Source organism: Geotrypetes seraphini, chromosome 2 (genome assembly GCF_902459505.1).
Source record: "Geotrypetes seraphini chromosome 2, aGeoSer1.1, whole genome shotgun sequence".
NCBI lineage: Eukaryota > Metazoa > Chordata > Amphibia > Gymnophiona > Dermophiidae > Geotrypetes > Geotrypetes seraphini.
In genome coordinates, this window is record NC_047085.1 from 318,679,010 (window position 1) to 318,691,161 (window position 12,152).

The 12,152-nt window shown below is 45.4% G+C and overlaps 1 protein-coding gene across 2 annotated transcripts in view; it reads left to right on the plus strand.

Moving 5' to 3' along the window:
* The first annotated feature begins 7,316 nt into the window (after window positions 1–7,316).
* DYNC1LI1 (dynein cytoplasmic 1 light intermediate chain 1) overlaps window positions 7,317–12,152 on the plus strand; it is a 141,705-nt gene continuing 136,869 nt past the window's right edge. Inside the window, exons 1-2 of one of the 2 annotated variants that reach the window (XM_033930100.1) lie at window positions 7,317–7,535; window positions 7,757–7,830. In XM_033930100.1, coding sequence (XP_033785991.1) covers window positions 7,420–7,535; window positions 7,757–7,830 — 190 coding nt within the window. In that variant the 5' untranslated portion in view covers window positions 7,317–7,419. The remainder of the gene's footprint in view (window positions 7,536–7,756; window positions 7,831–12,152) is intronic. The other variant, XM_033930101.1, reaches the window with a different exon arrangement.

Genomic DNA, 12,152 nt, shown 5'->3' on the forward strand with positions numbered 1-12,152 from the left:
AAAAGTAGCAGCTCATGCAGATGATTTATCCAGTGCCATAAAGAAGGGGCCTCCTCCCGTGTTCCGTATTGAAGAATACATTTCTTACCCAACAAGCAAGTCTTCAAGACCCAAAGCCTTGGACCTCTCCCCTTGACCTTCAAAGCCACAATCTGACCCAGGAGCACCCCACCAAGATGATGAATGATGGGCTGTTGCAAAGTATCACCCAAATAGCCCAGGGCCTCCTTCTAGAAACTATTGATTTGAGGATAGTGCCACAAAGTATGTATGAACATGTTTGATGCCCCCCAACAGTGGGCACAGATATCTGAAGAAATCTTGCCCATCAAAAAGAGTTGATGTTGCGAAATATAAGCTCTATAAAGTATACGAAATTGGCATTCCCACAATTTTGCTGAGGTCACCCAAGAGGGAATCAAACATAGAAGATGCTGGAATTCCAAAGCAGGCAAGTCCACTCCTAAAATCAAGGACCATATGTCCAAAACCTGCATGCAAACTCACGGGGGCTGCATCTGGACCAATTTTTTGTGAAGCAGAGAAAATGACCAATGGTCTACTTCCTCAAGGGAGAACAAATTCTCCAAATACTGCACTACAGTGGCAGACAAGGAACACCTTGGTAAAGACCTGTTATAATGGCCCAACTGTCTATAAGCAAAGGATTCTGACCAAGTAGCCTCCACTACACTAAAGTTTCAAGTTTATTAATTTTTTAATATACCGACCATCAACTGGTATCTACCGGTTTACAATAAAATGTTAAAAATAGAGATAACATGTTATATTTATAAAAGAGGAGTTAATAAACGTGAACATTAAAGACATGAACATGACAAACTTGAGAGTGAGGATAAGGGGGAGAGGGAGGGGTAAAGTTACATAATTAGAAGAGGAAGAAAAAAGAAAAAAAAAAAAAGAATTCAACGGACGCAAAGTGTCCCCTTCAGTGAGAACCTGAAGAAATGTTATATCCTGCGAACCCCAGTGAAGAAACACACCCAAATCCATGCCCAGTCGAAAGGCCCCATTGCCCTGAATCAGCAGAAGGCAACTATGGTGAGGGTCAAACCCACCCCATTTGCTGCTGGTGACCTTGCAGAAAAGAATAGTGGAACTTGAATCAAAAATTGATGATCTGGAAAATCGTTCCAGACAGAACAACCTGCGCTTTATCAGGATATCAGAGTCATCTAGAGAAGGTGAACTCCCTCATATCATGGAGACCTGGCTTACCAGTCAAAGTTCATTTGATGTGCACATGAGCCCGCTCCGGATTCAACACGCTCATAGAGTGGGTTCTAGTGCTACCCGATTCACGATTCGAATCGATTCACTGATTCATTTCAGGTGAATCGATTCAAGTCAATTTACCCCGATAAAAAATCAGCCTCCCGATTCATTGACTGACCCTCCCCACTCGCCCTCTAACGCAGGAGCAGCAGCGCTGCCTTTTGAAGGCCTGCCGCTCCTGCTTTAGAGGGTGAGTGGGGAGGGTCAGTCGGGAAGTGACTTACCTGCTGCTGTGCTCTCCGTCTTCCCCCTGGCCTCCAGAATCAATCTCCCTAACTTCAGCAGCCTGCAATAAGATCACTGGCGCTAGCGATCTTTGCAAGCTGCTGAACTGCTTCGGAGCGTCTTCTCTCTGCTGCGGTCCCACCCCTTCTCTGACGTTCAGCAGCTTGCAAAGATCACCAGTACCAGCGATCTTATTGCAGGCTGCTGAAGTTAGGAAGATTGATTCGGGAGGCCAGGGGGAACAGCAGGCCTTCCGGAGGGGGGGGTGTAGTCCTTCGGGGGGGGGGTACAGCCTTCCAGGGGAGGGTGGTACAGGCCTTCAGAGGAGATAGGCAGGCAGGCCTTCAAAGGGGAGGACAGGCAGGCAGGCCTTCAGGGGGGGATGCAGGCCTTCAAAGGGGGGGACAGGCAGGCATGCCTTCGGGGGGGGGATGCAGGCCTTCAAAGGGGGGGGATAGGCAGGCCTTTGGAGGTGATGCAGGCCTTCAAAGGGGGGGACAGACAACAAAAGGTAGAAAATTAATTTTATTTTCCCTTTTGTGATTACAATATGTCAGATTTAAAACGTGTAATCTGCCAGAGCTGGTGTTACACCGCAAATGTGAACTAGGATTTAAGAGAGAGAGGAAAGGTCTTTTTTGTTTGTTTATTTTGTTTACACCACAGCGCCAGTGTGGTTAGGAGAAGGCAAAGGGGGTGAAGAGGCTATAAAATAAACCCACCTGGATGTTTGAAAAAAACACTCAATTGGGCAGGAAAATTGAATCGAAAAACCAATTCAGTAGGCCGATTCAAATCAAAATTTTTTTTCCTGAATCGGGCAGCACTAGTGGGTTCAGTGTGCCCTGCAGGAGCCAAACCCAGGGTTGTTATCCTGCGCATCCTGCATTTTGCCCACAAACAAGTGCGTCTTCATGCAATTCGCTCAGGCAGCACACTTACCTATGAGGGCTTGAAAGTACTTTGTTTTCAAGATTATTTGGCGCCAGTGTTGGCAGCATGGAAAAAGTTTGTCCCAACTCTATGAAAGGAGCAAGCCTCAGGCAACTGGTTTTGGAACCGACAAGGGATCAGGCAATACTGGACCTGATACTTACCAATGGAGAAAGTGTCACAGAGGTCTCGGTGGGCGACACATTGGCCTCCAGTGACCACAACATGGTATGGTTCAATATCAGGAAAGGTTTCACTAAATCTACTACACTAACCAAAGTCCTCAAATTCAAGGACACAAATTTCAAAGAAATGGGAGACTTCGTTCACCAGGCGCTACAAAGCCAAGAAGAAACCGATAACGTGGAAGACATGTGGTCGACTTTGAAAGCAACCATACAAGAAGCAACAAACCGCTATGTAAAATCAGTAAGTAAACGGCGAAGGAACAATAAGCCACAGTGGTTTACTGCGGAGATCTCAGACCTGATCAAGGAGAAGAAAAAAGCATTCATCTCTTACAAACAATCAGGGAAGCAGGACTCTAGAGCAAACTACCTGGCCAAATCAAAAGCCGTCAAAACAGCAGTCAGGGAGGCTAAATTCCTCATGGAAGAGTCTCTAGCAAAGAACATCCAGAAGGGAGATAAATCCTTCTTCAGGTATATCAGTGATAGAAGAAAAAACTCAGGCGGGATTGTACGTCTTAGGAAACCAGACGGAGACTATGTGGAAAAGGATTCGGAAAAAGCCCAACTATTAAATGAATACTTCTGCTCAGTCTTCACCCGAGAAGCGCCAGGGCTCGGCCCTCAGCTACAGACAAGGGTTGGCTCAGTTGACCCGTTTAGTAACTTTGAGTTTACGCCCAGCAGTGTCTACGGTGAGCTGTCAAAGCTCAAGGTTAACAAAGCAATGGGGCCGGACAACCTGCACCCCAGGGTGCTTAGGGAGCTGAGTGATGTCTTGGCGGAGCCACTGTCCGCGCTCTTCAACCTCTCCCTTAGTACAGGCAGCGTCCCGTTGGACTGGAGGACGGCTAACGTCATTCCACTCCACAAGAAAGGCTCAAAGATGGAGACAGCAAACTACAGACCAGTGAGTCTAACATCGATAGTGAGCAAACTAATGGAAACTCTAATCAAACACCAATTAGATAAGATCCTGGATGAGGAGAATCTACGGGATCCCCGACAACATGGATTTACTAAGGGGAGATCCTGCCAATCCAACCTGATCAGCTTCTTTGACTGGGTAACGGGGAAGCTGGATATTGGGGAGTCCCTGGACATCGTGTACCTGGACTTTAGCAAAGCATTCGATAGCGTACCACACCGCAGGTTACTGAGCAAGAAGAGTTCTATAGGATTAGGTAACATATTGACGAAATGGGTTGGGAGCTGGCTTGGAGGTAGGCTCCAAAGGGTGGTAGTGAATGGCATCCCCTCCAAAATGACGGATGTGATTAGTGGAGTACCACAGGGCTCAGTCTTGGGCCCAATCCTATTCAACATCTTTATAAGAGACTTGGCAGAAGGGCTTCGAGGTAAAATAACATTATTCGCCGATGACGCCAAACTTAGTAATGTAGTGGGCAAATGCACAACAGACGAAGATTCAGTGCCCGACAACATGATGTACGACCTACTCCTACTGGAGCGATGGTCTAGGACATGGCAACTCAACTTCAATGCCAAAAAATGCAAAGTTATGCACCTGGGCAGCCAGAATCCATGCAAGTCTTATACCCTTAATGGCGAGATCCTAGCAAAAACGGTAGCAGAACGAGACTTGGGGGTAATCGTCAGTGAGGACATGAAGTCTGCCAATCAAGTGGAGCAGGCTTCGTCCAAGGCAAGACAAATCATGGGCTGCATACGAAGGGGTTTCGTCAGTCGTAAGGCGGAAGTCATTATGCCATTGTATAGATCCATGGTGAGGCCCCACCTGGAATACTGTGTGCAATTCTGGAGGCCGCATTATCGCAAGGATGTGCTGAGACTGGAGTCGGTGCAAAGAATGGCCACCCGGATGGTCTCGGGACTCAAGGATCTACCATACGAAAAACGGCTTGACAAATTACAGCTATACTCGCTCGAGGAGCGCAGAGAGAGGGGGGACATGATCGAGACGTTCAAGTATCTTACAGGCCGCATCGAGGCGGAGGAAGATATCTTCTTTTTCAAGGGTCCCACGACAACAAGAGGGCATCCGTTGAAAATCAGGGGCGGGAAACTACGAGGTGACACCAGGAAATTCTTTTTCACTGAAAGAGTGGTTGATCGCTGGAATAGTCTTCCACTACAGGTGATTGAGGCCAGCAGCGTGCCTGAAGGCCAAATGGGATCAGCACATGGGATCTATTCACAGGGCAAAGGTAGGGGAGGGACATTAAGGTGGGCAGACTAGATGGGCCGTGGGCCCTTATCTGCCGTCTATTTCTATGTTTCTATGTTTCAATTTGCTCTGCATTGGCCGCCAAGAAGATTTGGTTTGCCTTGCTCTTTCCGGCGAGACTCAGAGTGCATCACGTGGGGCAGAACAGATTTTTTGCGGACCCTGCTCAGGCTTTGGACTTCTTGAATACCATACCTGAATCACAGGATCCGCACTGACGGAGATAGATGGAGGATTTTGGATAAAATGAGCCCTTAGAGGGCCACAGTTCAGGAGGTAGGGGTTGAGGTTTGCGGCTATATCTTTGCATACTCACTGGTGCAGCATTAATCAGAAAAGTCATTATGGATACTAGGGTAAATCCTAAGCTACCATCTTGACCCATGCTCAAATGGAATCCCTCCCAAGTTAGCTTTTCAAAGTATTTGGGGTCTAAACCCCAAAGGAAACTATCTTTTCCTGGACACAGTCAAGGTGTTTTTTCAATTTATAGTCTTCAATCCATAACCCTACTCCCTACTGCCCACCAACCCAGCCAGCAGATTAACCGTTCCCCTTAACTGTATCCATGACATCATGTTTGTCTGTCTTGTCTGTTTAGATTGTAAGTAGAGAATGACACGGTGGCGGTTTACCCGCGGCCACCGCATTTAGCCACGGGTAACCCGCCAAAACGGGGAACAAAAACTAGCAGTCGCTGCGGGGACGGAGACAAGGCCATTCACCGCCCCGTGAAGCGGTGAATGGTCTTGTCCCTGCAGTGAGGCATGAAGGATCGCGCGGTCCCCGCAGCCCACACCCACCTGCCCAATCGATCCTAGTGATTAGCCAGCTCTCTCCCTTCTCCTCACCTTAGTTTGTAGGTTTTCTTTTTCGGCGACCCGCACACTATCAAAGAGCCGCGCCCCCGCTGCTGCTCAGTTTCGATCTTCTGCTCTGACGCAACCGGAAACAGGAAGTTGCAGCAGAGCAGAAGATGAACACTGAGCAGCCACGCGTGTGCGGCTCTTTGAGAAAGCGTGCAGGTTGCCGAAAAAGAAAGCTTGCAAACTAAGGTGAGGAGAAGGGAGAGAGCTGGCTAAACACTAGGATCGATTAGGCAGGCGGGTGGGGGGCTGCGGGGACCGTGCGATCGCCCGTGTTCCCGGCTCAAACTGGAAGGAGGGAGTGAAAGGGAAAAGGATTCTGGGCCAAGGGGATGAAGACGGAAAGAAAAACCCACAGCAGGAAAAAAAGGGAAGGACAGGCAGGTGAGCCAGATGCTAGAAGCAGGGGGGGGGGGGAAGAAAGAGGGAAAAAAGCTAGATGGGGTTGAAAAGAAGAGGAAGATAGGGGAAATCTGGACACAGGAAGGTAACAGAAAGAGGGGAAATTATGTGCATGGACATAGGGACAGAGACATAAAGGGGACATGCCATGGGGATGGTATATGGACACAGGGGGGGGAGGCAATGGCAGATACATAGGGGAGATATTAGAAATGGGGAAAATAGGAGCACAGAAGCGAGATGGTTTGTGGGGATGGGATAGGGACCGAGCTCGCAGGCTTCAGTGGCTTGCACAAATTACATTGTAACGTGCCATGAAAATAAGAGGGAGGAAGGTAGATAGATAGGCCACGCGAGAGGAGCTGAAGGGTGGTAGAAAGGAACAGATGGTAAAGGAGGGAGGGAAGGGTGGTGGTGGAAAGGAATAGGACAGACATTGAAGGAGGGTGGAGAGGAACAGACCCTGAAGGGAAATGTGGAAGACAGAATGGGAAGAAGACAGATGCCAGACTATGGGGGAGTGGAGGGAAGAAGATGGGTGCTAGACCAATTGTGGGAGGGGGTGAAGGGAGAGGCACAGTAACAGCAAATGGAAGACGCAGAGAGAAGACACACAGTAGATGGAAGGAATTGAATGAGAAGATGTGGAAAGCAGAAACCAGACAACAAAGGTAGAAAAAAAAAATTCTATTTATTTATTTATTTTTTGCTTTAGGATAAAGTAGTATATTAGTTGTGGTGATAAAAATTTATAAACAAAGCCCTGCCAGCTGAACATCTCTTTCTCTAGTTCAGCAGCAGGAACTTTGATTTATAAGAAAGGAATAAGCTAAATATTACAGTACTAAGGCTTATATGGATGCAGCGGGGACGGTGACGGGGCGGTGAAAGGAATGGCGGTGACGGGGCGGTGCAGAGGATGGTGGGCCGGGGACGGGGACAGATTTTTTCCCCGTGTCATTCTCTAATTGTAAGCTCTTTCGAGCAGGGAGTGTCTTCTTTGTGATTCTGTTCAGCGTTTGGTACATCTGGTAGCACTATAGAAATAATTAATAGTAGCAGTAGTAGTACTGTTAGAATGCTTGCCTTCCTCTAACATCCTATGAACTCCAAAAACGATCTCTCCATCCAGGGTTAAGCAAGTTAAAACAATGTCGCGTGCACCCCCGGGTGACGCCACAAGCTTGCCCCTCCCCCTTCCTTGCGTCATCTATTTCCAACTCACCTCGAGCAGCGGCACGCGTTCATCTTCGGAGCTCTCATAAAACTTCGCACTTCTGGTTTAGACTGGGGCGAAGGAATGGCGTTAAATTTAGGCAGAGCAGCCGGCTTTTTACCGTCTTCAGCTTCGGGGCCGCGATACGTAGCCCGTTCCGCCGCTCGCAGCGAGGTGGACGAGGATGATCAAAATATATGGTAGATATTGGCGAGAAATCTTCCTTTGCTGTCGTTTGTTCATTTTCCCTCCCCTCCCCCGGTGAGCATGCGCGAACTTCCTTGGCAATGGTTTGAATAAAAAGGGGGAAACCCCCCCTCCCCCAACAACCCAACTAGCTGCAGGGACCTTATGCATGATTTCAGACACCTTACCTTCTTAGCCCCCACCCCCACCGCCTGACTCGTCTCCTCTCTTTCAGGTCCTCCATCCTGAGTGAAGTGTCCACCCGCTCGCGCTCTAAGCTCCCGCCGGGGAAGAGCGTACTACTTCTGGGTGAGTGCGGGAGGGACCCGGGTGCCCTTCACTCTGCTACGTATACGTCCCACCTGCCTACACGTCTCAAGACTGGGATATAAGGAAAACAAAGTAGAAGCTAGGAATAATGTAGCCATGGTGTGCACGTGTGCGTGATGTGCCTGCGAGGACTCAGCTTTCTGCTGGCTCGTTTTTATCAATATTAGCATAGTAGATGATGGCAGATAAAGACTATTTCTAAAATCTCAGCATTATTAAATTTTCTTTGTTAAAACCAATACTATATTTAAAGTCCTTATAAATTAGTAAAGTGCTCAGTCCGTGTAATCATTAGTGCAATAATAACATGCTGCAGTGGTTAATCTGGGGCCATCATCAACTTTACTGCCCCATTACCAACCTCCTATCAGATAGTAAAACATATATATATTCTACTTATCTGAAGTCTCTCCTTGGGTTGGATACTTGGCGTAACCACTGGACATAGATTGAAAGTGAACTTGTGCAAAAAGTGCTATGGTGCTGTAAACATGACTCCTTTAGTTTTCTTCTACCCCCCAACTCGAGTTTTGAAATTATCTTCGTCAGGAGGGGTACTAGGAGCATAAAAGCATTACAAAACTTAAATTATTATTAAACCTTAAAAACACATGTTATCTGCTTTCATATTTTAGCTAAATTCACAATTTACTAATATACAAACATTTCTAAACCTGTATCTCTCAATAAATATACTACATTCATACCTTTCACTCGATAATATATTACATGATGCTAGGGCAACAGGAGTTATCTCTCAGAAAGAATTTTGTTATCTGAATATTAATAAACCTAGAATCCCAGAAATATATTTTATACCCAAAGTACATAAAGATCCAAATAACCCCCCAGGTCGCCCCATAGTTACTGGCAAAGGGTCTGTCCTTGAGCCACTTTCTAAGTACATAGATGGATATTTAAAACAGTTTGTTGCATTGGCCCCCTCCTATGTGAAAGATACAGCTCATGTTTTACAAATTATTGAAGGTATATCCCAAATATCTATTCCTGTAAATGTGATTTTAGTGACAGCAGATGTAGTAGCTTTATACACAAATGTACCACAGGTGGCCGCAGCAGCCCTGGTTCAAACTCATACCACTCAATTGAATATTACCCTAGATAAACAACGAATGGTAAATCAATTGGCAGATATAGTTCTCTTTAATAATTTTTTTAAATTTGAGAACAATGTATATATTCAAACGAAGGGGGTCACTATGGGCGCTGCGGTTGCCCCTACCTTGGCATGTCTGTACATGACCAAGTTTGAGAGTACATTTGTGTATGGATCTCAGTATTTTAAGTACATTTTGGTTTGGAAACGTTTTATCGATGATGTTCTTTTTGTGTGGACTGGTGATGAGGAACAGTTACACTTGTTTTTAATAGAAATCAATTCGAGTGATACCAATATTAAATTTACATACTCTTATAGTAAAGATAGTATTTCTTTTTTGGATATCACATTGATTAAGCAACATGACCATATCATCACCAGTTTACACAGAAAGACGACTGACAGGAATACGCTCCTCCAATACCAAAGCTTTCACCCAAGAGTTTTAAGGAATAGTATTCCTACGGGGCAATTCCTAAGAATAAGACGCATTTGTTCGCAGAAGGAGGATTTCACCAAACAAGCTAACATCATGTATTATAAATTCTGTGACAGGGGGTACCCGAAAAAAATTGTTAAAAAGGCATGGAAAAGAGCCAGGAGTTGTCATCGACCCTGGCTCCTCCTCCCCGGAACACATGACCAAGAACCTCATATAGCCTGTGTTCTACCATACAATTCAATGAGTAATTCGATAAAACAAATTATATTAAAACACTGGTCAGTATTACAAGTTCACCCTGCTTTGAAAGATAATCCCAAATTTTAATTTAAGAGATCTAGCAATTTGGGAGAACAACTTAAATATCGCAAATATGATACACATTATAGGCATTTAACGCCGCACCGTAAATGTGGTCACTGCTGTAATTGCAAATATGTTATGGAGCAGGAACGGATCATCGTTCCTCATTCTAATGGTAAAGAATTTAAGCTTTCCTCACTCACCGATTGTGAGTCAGAAGGTGTTATATATTGTATCAGCTGTCCGTGCGATAAATTATATATCGGTCAGACGAGCAGGATGATAAAAACTCGCATTACAGAATATCTGAGTAATATTCGTTGTGCCCGAGTTACCGCCCCCCTGGTAGCCCATTGGCTACAGGAGTCCAACACAATTGACTCGTTATGGTACACTGTTTTGCTACAAATAAAAAATTTCCAGGGTGATTTAAGTAAGATACTACACTACAGTGTTCTCCCCAGAAATTTTTTCCAGCCAGGTGGCATGAAAAAGTAGCCGGGTGGGGCGGGATGGGGAAATTTGGTGGTGGGGAAAATTAACCCCCTCTTTTACTAAGGTGCGCTAGCATTTTTAGCGCGTGCAAACCCCTGCGCTAAGTGGGAAAACTAGCGCCAACTCAATGCTGGCGTTAGCATCTAGCGCGCATGGCAATTCCTCCGCGTGCTAAGCGCACACTAAAATCACTATTGTAACTTAGTAAAGGAGCCCTAAATGTATACTATTTTTATTAGTTAATTATTATTATTATTTTCCAATGCTCAATATGACTTCCTTTTTTAAGATTTGACACTTGTGCCAGAATATTTTTACTAAATTTAAGAAGTATTTGCCCTCTTTCAAATGGTATAGAGGTTTAAAAAAGGGAAAGGTATTAATGAAGTCATTAGGTTCAATCTAGCCATTTATTTCTGCATGAATTTAAACAACTAAAAAAAAAAGATAAATATAGCCCATCCAGTCATACAAGAAATGGCTCTACAGCAGGGGTGCCCACCCTTTTTGGGCTTGCGAGCTACTTTTAAAATGACCAAGTCAAAATGATCTACCAACAATAAAATTTTTTAAAAAACACAAAGCACACTGTACGCAGAGAAAATGTTAATTATCATTTATATTCCGCGGGTTTTCAAAGAAGTCAAGGCAGACTTTTCTATGCAATGTCACCTGAGGAACAACTATACAAAAATAGACAAATATACCCCCTCCCTTTTTACTAAATTGCAATACTGGTTTTTAGAGCAGGGAGATGCACTGAATGCCTTGTGCTGCTCTCGATGCTCATAGGCTCCCTGCACTAAAAACCGCTATTACGGTTTAGTAAAAGGGGGCCATAGTGCAAAATATAGACAGCAGATATAAATTCTTAAAACAGACACATTTTGATCAATAAACTGAAAATAAAATCATTTTTCCTACCTTTTTGTCTGGTGATTTCATGAGTCTCTGCACTTCCTTCTTCTGACTATAAATCCAATATTTTTTTCTTTCTGCCCCTCCCCTTTTCTTTCTGTCTCTCTTTCTTTCTCTTTCCCCCTGCCCCTCAAGCAATCGTGCCAATTTCTCCACTTCCCCAATTCTTTCCCTACTCCTTAAGCCACCATGCCGATTTCTCCCTGCTTCCACGAGCCAGACCAGGAATGTAAAAGTGCCGGACTCATAAGACTTCACCTCTGATGTCAATTCTTACGTCGGAGAGGAAGTTCCAGGCCAGCCAGGCAGCGATTGGCTGGCCCAGAACTTCCTCTCTGTTGTCAGAATTGACGTCGGAGGTGAAGTCTTGTGAGTCCGGCGCTTGTACGCGTCTAGCCTGGCTCAGGGAGGCAGGAAGAAAAAGATTGCCAAGGCAACGCGATCGACTCACATTGCCGTTGCAATCTACTGGTCGATCACGCTTGACCATTTGGACACCCCTGCTGTTATGGTATCCTGTCCTGACCTGAGGAAAGGGGTTTAGTCCCCAAAAAACTGCCTTATTTCCATTTCCTATTTATAAACTTTAATCAATAGATACAATACTACTTGATTCTACGTAAAGCAACAAAAAATTTTTTTTCTACCTTTTGTCGTTTCTGCTTTAATCATCTTGTCTTCACTCTTCTTTCTAGCCAGCATCTGTCCGCTCTGTCTTCCATGCAGCATCAGCCCCTTCCATCCACTGTCCGCCCTCTCCCCGTTCCATATGGCATTTTCCCTCCTTCAATAAACTGTCTATCTTATGCCCCTTCTCTTCTCCTTTGTACATGATTGATTTCAGCTCTGCCACCTCTCCATTTTTCTCTCTCTGTCAACACCCCGTCCCCTATGCTCTGGCAACTCTCTCTTCTCCTTTCTTTCCTTCACACCCCACAGTCTGGTATCTTTCCTTCCCTGATTCTCTGGCATCTCACTTCTTTCCTTTTCTTCCATCTCTCCCTCCCCCTCCATGCTCTGACA